The following is an 8029-nucleotide window of genomic DNA, read 5'->3' on the forward strand; positions in this document are numbered from 1 at the left end:
CCCTATCACCATGACGTGACCTACTACCACGGCAAATGCTGCCCTGCTTCTCTCAATTTCCACTTGTCGATGTAGAGGAGACGAAGCTTCTTTTTTTTGCGAGGGAGCTACCGGTGTACAAGATAGTGGCTAACGATGTGGTAGGGTAATTGTACGGTAGTTATTGGATGCGGTTGCGCATAGGTGAAACTCCGAAACTGTTAGAATAGAGTACGTAGGGATAGATGATGTTTAAATCGTTTCTGTTTCTATCTCTTCTTCTGTTCTTCTTCTCCAAGTTGTATCGATCTTTCCCTGGAAGAATCCTAGCGATATTCCAAACCTTGTAAGCCACGACAACTATTCTATAAATACACATGCGGCCCGAGCAAAGGGTTCAACGCTTCCTACCAAATCTTACATGGTATCAGAGCCCTTCCTCTCGTACGTCTAGCTTTCGTGAGAGATCGATCTAGTTGATCGAGAGAGAAACCTGAAACCTATCCAGAGAGACTTGTCGAGAGAGAATCATGTCAGGCACCAACGCCAGCACCGCTGCTTCCACCATCGCCACCACCAACACCGCCCTGATTGGATCCACCATGAGCACCTTGTCCACCCAATCTGCGCCTTCCACCTATGCATCTTCTTCCACCTCCAGCAGCGTTTCCTCTCTCGGGTCTCCTCCATCTGAGAAGCTCATGAGGACAAATTTCCTCCTCTGGAAGGCCATCGTGCTACCCCAAATCAAGGGAGCACAGATGGAGCACTTCCTTGATGTCGCAAGCCAGGCGCCCCCTCCTACCATCACCATCACCAAAGACGGGAAGGAGGAGCAGGTCTTCAACTACGCCCGGTCGATCTGGTACGCCCAGCAGCAACAGGTACAAGGATACCTTATGGGATCTCTGTCACGTGAGGTTCTTGCGCAAGTCGCTGCCCTTCAGACGCCGACTGAGGTGTGGAGTGCCATCCACGCCTCCTTCGCTGCCCAGACGCAAGCGCAGATCGTCAACACTCGCATCGCCCTCGCCAATCGCCACAAAGGAAGCATGGGCATGCCCGAGTACCTGGCGAAGATCAAGGCCTTCGCCGATGAGATAGCCTGCACCAGTGATCCCCTCTTTGAAGGAGAGATAACCTCCTATGTGCTCAAAGGGCTGGACATCGAGTATAACCCGGTGATCTCAGCCCTGGCTGCACGTATCGAACCGGTGACCGTCCAGGAGCTCTACAACCAGCTGCTAAGTTTTGAAGCTCGTATGAATCTCCTACAAGGTAATAATATTCGCCAGTCATCGGTTAATTCCCTCACACGTGGTCGCGGCACGGAGGCCGAGGCCGTGGTCACCGCGGTCACCAACAGGGGCGCGGACGCAGCAACAGCAACAACAGCGGGCGTGGGCGCGCCAACAACACTGGCCCACATCCCTCCGGCGCCTCCTACTCCAACACCAGGCCATGGTGCCAGCTTTGCAAGAAGCCAGGGCACGAGGTGAAAGATTGCTGGCATCGCTGTGATGAAGACTTCGTGCCCGAGGAATGCCACATTGCTGCAGCCATCAGGGAACAAGAAGAAGCTGGGGACACCATCTGGTATGCTGACTCCGGAGCCACGGACCACGTCACCAGTGAGCTGGAGAAGCTTGCCAACCACGAGAGATACTATGGCAATGAGCAAATAAACACCGCTGCAAGTGGAGGAGGTATGGACATATGTCACATTGGTCAATCTTCCATTAATTTCCCTAATTCTAAACGTGATCTTCTTCTAAAAGATGTGCTTCATGTCCCTCAAGCCAACAAAAATCATGCTTCCATGTCTCGTTTGTCAGCTGATAATAATGTCTTTTTTGAAACTCATCCCAAGTATTTTTTTCATTAAGGATCGGGCAACGAGGGAGCTCCTCCATCACGGTAGATGCGTCGGTGGTCTATATCCTATCACATCAAAAGCTTTTAGCCACAAGCGTCATCGTCAAGTCTACTCCGTCGTCAAACCATCCTTAGAGAGGTGGCATCAAAGATTAGGTCATCCTTCATTAAAAATAGTTGATCAAGTAGTGAATAAAGGCAATCTTCAATTGTCTAGTAGTGAGAATAAAGAGTATGTTTGTGATGCTTGTCAATGTGCCAAGAGTCATCAACTCCCATATCCTAAGTCAAATAGTGTATCTCATGCTCCGTTGGAACTGATATTCAGTGATGGGTCATGCCAGAGATTCTTTTGGAAGAAAGAAATATTATGTTAGCTTTATTGATGACTATAGTAAATTTACATGGATATACTTGCTTAAGTTCAAATCCGAAGTCTTTTCTCTCTTCCAAGAATTCCAAAAACTTGTTGAGCGTCAATTTGACAAGAAAATCATTGCAGTCCAGAGTGATTGGGGAGGAGAGTATGAGAAGCTCAACTCTTTCTTTCGAAGCATAGGCATTGAGCATCATGTTTCGTGTTCACATGCACATCAACAGAACGGTTCTGCCGAACGCAAACACCGTCATATCGTTGAAGTAGGCCTTTCCCTTCTTGCTCATGCATCTATGCCTCTAAAGTATTGGGATGAAGCATTTATTGCTACCGCTTATCTTATCAATCGGCTGCCCAGTAAGGTTATTGGGAACACAACTCCTTTAGAATGATTGTTTCATCAAAAGCCAGATTATAATTCTCTCAAAGTTTTTGGATGTGCATGTTATCCTAATCTTCGCCAATATAATCACCAAAAAATTGAGTTTCGCTCCACTCAATGCGTTTTCCTTGGCTACAACAATCTTCATAAGGGTTACAAGTGCCTAGAAATCTCAACTAGACGCATCTACATCTCTAGGGATGTGATCTTTGATGAAACTATCTTTCCCTTCGCCAAACTTCATCCAAATGCCGGAGCCCTTCTTCGAGCAGAAATTTCTCTTCCCTCGGATTCTTTGTCACGTCCTGATCACGGGGGAGAACTAATAGAACATGATCATGTGACTAGTCCAAAAGAAAATTCAGATACTAATGAAAAAAATGCAGTTTTGGCTATGATTTTATGTGTGCAGAAGAGGACGAAAATAGCACTGGATCCGATGTTGATCCTGTGCAGAACTGCAGCGCCAGGGAAGGTGCGCGATCCCAGGTTGATAGCCGTGTGCGATCCGAGGCTGATCCAGTCGTCAGGCGCACAGCGGTGTCTCCCGCGTCTCCAGTAGTGCCACATGGCGGGGCCAGCCCACCTGCCGATCCAGTGGCCGACCAAGATCTGGGCGTGGACCCAGGCAGCGCAGGGTGCAACCCATCCGCGCGCGTCGCACGGGAACCGGTGCGTTTCGTGGCCGACAGCCCGACCGGAGAGGGGCCCATCAACATCGCCATGCGGAGCCCTGCTGTTGCTAGGGCGTCTGGCGCGAGGAGAATCGCGTTGGATCCGGTGACTACCTCGGATCTGGAGCCCTGTGGCGCGGCAGTCTAGGACGATTTGGCTGGATCTTCTGCGGCTTGTTTTGGCAATGAAGAAACTGCAGCAGCCTCTACACATGTGTCATCCGAGATACCTCAGCGCCACACCAGATCAAAATCTGGATTATCCAAACCCAAGGTATACAAGGATGGTACAGTAAGGTACGATCCTTGCAAGTTTGCTTTTCTCACTAGTTCGGGTGAACCTATTCATCTAGCCGAAGCTCTTGCTCACAAAGAATGGAAAGGGGCTATGGACAATGAATATCAAGCACTCATGAAAAAAATAAAATGTGGCATCTTGTATCACCAAAAAAGGGAAAGAACTTGATTGATTGCAAGTGGGTTTATAAGATTAAAAGAAAGTCTGATGGAAGTATAGATAGATACAAAGCCAGATTGGTTGCAAAAGGGTTTAAGCAAAGGTTTGGAATTGATTATGAAGATACCTCTAGCCCTGTTGTTAAGGCAGCTACTATTCGACTTGTTCTGTCTATTGCTATTTCCAAAGGGTGGAGTTTGCGTCAGCTAGATGTTCAGAACGCGTTTCTTCATGGTGTTCTTGAGGAAGAAGTGTACATGCGGCAACCACCTGGGTATGAAAACAAAAGCACACCTCATTTTGTCTGCAAGTTGGACAAAGCTTTGTATGGCTTAAAGCAGGCCCCAAGAGCCTGATACTCCAGGTTGAGTACCCAGTTACAACAACTTGGGTTTATTCCAAGCAAGGCAGATACCTCATTATTCTTTTATCATAAAGGCAACATCTCTATGTTTGTTCTTGTCTATGTTGATGATATAATTGTTGCTAGTTCCAGTTCAGAAGCTACTACCTCCCTTCTTCGTGATCTCAATATGGAGTTTGCACTCAAGGATTTGGGTAATCTTCACTACTTTCTTGGTATAGAGGTAAGACAGATCAAGGATGGAATACTTCTTACACAAGAAAAATACACCACAAATATTCTAAGAAGGGTAGGACTAGAACATTGCAAACCAGTAAGTACACCACTCTCCACTTCTGAGAAGCTTACAGTTGAAGGAGGTGAATTACTTGGACCAAATGATGCAACAAAATATAGGAGTGTTGTTGGTGCTCTACAATACTTAACATTGACTAGACCTGATATTTCATATTCTGTCAACAAAGTATGTCAGTTTTTACATGCACCAAGTATAGTTCATTGGACTGCAGTAAAGAGAATTCTAAGGTATCTAAAGTTTACAATGGGACTTGGAATCAAGATTATTAAGTCACCGTCCATGCTAGTTAGTGCATACTCAGATGCTGACTGGGCAGGATGCCCTGATGATAGAAGGTCCACAGGTGGTTTTGCTGCGTTTCTGGGATCAAACCTTGTGTCATGGAGTGCAAGAAAACAGGCTACCGTGTCAAGATCAAGCACTGAAGCAGAATACAAAGCCCTTGCTAATGCAACGGCTGAAATCATGTGGATCCAGACTCTTCTATACGAGTTGGGAATCAGGGCTCCACAAGCTGCAAGGTTATGGTGTGACAATATTGGTGCTACCTATCTTTCTGCAAATCCGGTGTTCCATGCACGTACAAATCCGGTGTTCCATTTTGTGAGAGAAAGAGTAGCACGAAAGCTACTTGATATCAAATTTATTCCAACAGGAGATCAACTTGCAGATGGCTTCACTAAACCACTTACCACGAGGAGACTGAATGAGTTCAAGTACAATCTAAACCTAGAGAAATTTTCATAGGTTTGGATTGAGGGAGGATGTTAGAATAGAGTACGTAGGGATAGATGATGTTTAAATCGTTTCTGTTTTTATCTCTTCTTCTGTTCTTCTTCTCCAAGTTGTATCGATCTCTCTCTGGAAGAATTCTAGCGATATTCTAAACCTTGTAAGCCACGGCAACTATTTTATAAATACACATGCGGCTCGAGCAAAGGGTTCAACGCTTCCTAGCAAATCTTACATTACAGGAACAAGTTGCTTCGTGCGGAGAAAACCCCCTACCGTACCCCAAACAAAGTCCGCAGGGGGGGCTGGTGGCCTCAAGTTTGGTCCATGATCGATCATGCTACGCCCGTAGGATGATCAAAATCCGTCCGTTGGATCTGGCGGCATGCATCCACTCGATGAGGGCAGGGGGTGGGGGGTCCCGGCTAGCGAATATACGCTGACAGCAATGAAGCCGCTGCGATGGATCGAGCTGGCCACTATAGTGCACGCACGTACAGATCAAGATATATCCCCATCGATGAGGCTGGCCTCTTGTCATCCTGCCTTCGCTTTCCTACCTAGTACGTACTCCATCACGCCGCACCCATTGATTTATTGTCGCCGACCGTGCGAATTACACACACCGACGGTAGAAAACGGAACACCATTGGTTTTGTGACAGTCGTCAGCTTCTCCATCAACCACGACATCGGTCTCCAGAGACCATTCCATGGATCCAACCATTAAACTCTTTGTTCTCTAACAAGTACTTCATCCGTTCGGAATTTACCATCGCTGAAATGAAGTATACCTGAACACTGAAACACGTTTAGATACACTCATTTCAACGACGGTTAATTCCGGACGGAGGTTGTAGTACAACTTTTTCAAGATGGGACTCCTCGCTCTCCTTGTAAAAAAGGAACGGGATATCTCTCGCGATGACCTGCCTGCGCTTTAGATTGGGTATACGGAGTCACGTTTTCCATCCGCGTTGGTTGGGAAATCACGTGCCCTGCTGGGTTTTCCAGTGGCTGGGATTAGTTGGTTAGCCCTGAAAGTCGTTGGAAAAGTAGGTTCAGGAATATCACAAGAACATGGTGGCTACGGCACTGTTGGCAGTTGGCGGCAGCAATAGATATGGCACTGTGATAGTGACGGCCAGTCTCCACGCTTGACAAGAGCTGGTGCGAGCGAGCGATATTAGTAAAGTGACAGCGCAGTGAGATTTAATTGTACAGCGACACTACGTACGCTTGATCTGGTTTTGATAGCTAAGATAACCCTTCAAGCTCTCACCAAAAAATATCCTTGATTGAAAGCAAAAGAACGCTTGCTCCTTGACTTTGATGCAGAGGTTAAGAAATTATTACAGTCACTGACAGCATCATTAACCTTAATTTGAGCACTGTTTTGAACTGCAACATGCATGCCAACAAATGGGTAGCGGTTGGCTCTCAAACTTTTCTGGCACGGAGATCCGAATGATGGGAACCCAGCCTAGTTCAGCTGGCTGATAGGAACCACGCACGAAGAGATCCGGCTTCTCTTCGGCTCGAATTTACGTTACTATATTCCGGCCGTGCTAATTGAAAACAATACCTAAACGACCCATGCTAGCTACTAGCCAGTGACAGGATGACATAATTTTACAGCCGCGCGCACTCGGTGAAGTAAAGCTCACGATGAGTCAAAGTGTAATTCCATTCAGTGAAGCAAAGGCATCTACTCTACTCTACTCATAATGTCAATCCATAATTCAGAGGCATATCTTATTAACTGCTGGTTCCAAACAAGAAACACAAATCTGTACAAATTACAAGGTGTTCATCTCACCGATCGATCTACACACACACGCACCAGTTTGGACTCTCATCAACACGCATATGCTACACGTACGGATATGTTAATTACATCACACGCAATCGAGCACCAAATTAATCCCAATACCAGGAGGAAGAGGAGGAGGAGGAAGAAGATAAATTAACCGGGCCATATATATGTATTTGATAGATGGATCGAGATCGAATGGAGTCATCTCAACGTCCACCACGCCTTACCTGCCGATAGATGCCGGTCTACCCGTGACGAGCCAGCAAGAGAACAGCGGGCTTGGGCGGCGACGGGCGGCGGCGATCACCGGCCGGAGGTGTCGGAGGAGCAGTCGCACTCGACGGCCTCCACCTCGCGCTTGTGGAAGCTGCGGTGGCAGCCGCACGCCGCGCAGAGGAGCGCCTCGGCGCCCGCGGGGGCGGACGCCATGAACTCGCGGCAGCCGTCCACGGCGTAGCCGCCGATGCCGGCGGCGTGGTTGCGCTGGCACTCCTTGTAGTGCACCACCTTGCCGTCCTTCCTCTCGGGCGCCACCGCCGTGCCGTTGGCGAGCGCCTTGGACGCCGACCGGTCCTGCTGGGGCCCCATGGACGACGCCTTCTTGCCGGCCGGCGGCCGTCGTCGGGTCTGTGGCGTCTGGGATGGGAGGGAAGGGAGTGGGAAGGCTTTTGCTATCGCGGCCTTGGATGCTGGTACTTATATGGGCAGGAGCACGAGAGGGAGGGGCGATGATTTTCTCCATTTCTTTTCCGCGGCCACGCAAAGGCTTTGCGTGTAATTGCGTTAGGAGAAAAAAGGAGTCTCTCAAGGTTACAAGAACGGGCACCAGTGCGCACAGTGTTCTAGTTTTAGATCATGCGCCGGAGCACCTGGGTAATTTGGAGCGAGCATTCGGTCCACACGATGGTATCGTGTGTGGTCTGGATTTATTTCTTGTTTACGTAACCGGTTGGCGCCATGATTCGTGTAGCCATTTGTCGTGTTGATATTTTCATGTTTTTTCTTCATATTGGTAAATTCTATGATGGACGCGCGCAGAATGATGGCGTTGTCTAGTGTCGTGGTGACGTCGACGAC

General features: G+C 48.1%; 1 protein-coding gene and 1 pseudogene across 1 annotated transcript; one reads left to right on the forward strand and one right to left on the reverse strand.

Moving 5' to 3' along the window:
• The first annotated feature begins 1100 nt into the window (after nucleotides 1-1100).
• LOC119304616 lies at nucleotides 1101-1236 on the forward strand (annotated as a pseudogene).
• Nucleotides 1237-6866: 5630 nt separating this feature from the next.
• On the reverse strand, nucleotides 6867-7632 carry LOC119300904 (mini zinc finger protein 1-like). The gene has a single exon (XM_037577806.1). It carries the CDS (start codon nucleotides 7538-7540, stop codon nucleotides 7256-7258), a length of 285 nt encoding a protein of 94 aa, XP_037433703.1. The 5' UTR covers nucleotides 7541-7632; the 3' UTR covers nucleotides 6867-7255.
• Between the last annotated feature and the right edge of the window lie 397 nt (nucleotides 7633-8029).

Source organism: Triticum dicoccoides, chromosome 5A (genome assembly GCF_002162155.2).
Source record: "Triticum dicoccoides isolate Atlit2015 ecotype Zavitan chromosome 5A, WEW_v2.0, whole genome shotgun sequence".
Classification (NCBI taxonomy): domain Eukaryota; kingdom Viridiplantae; phylum Streptophyta; class Magnoliopsida; order Poales; family Poaceae; genus Triticum; species Triticum dicoccoides.

Coding starts and splice junctions, on each gene's coding strand:
- LOC119300904 (XM_037577806.1), bottom strand. CDS start 7,540: ATGGGGCCCCAGCAGGACCGGTCGGCGTCCAAGGCGCTCGCCAACGGC.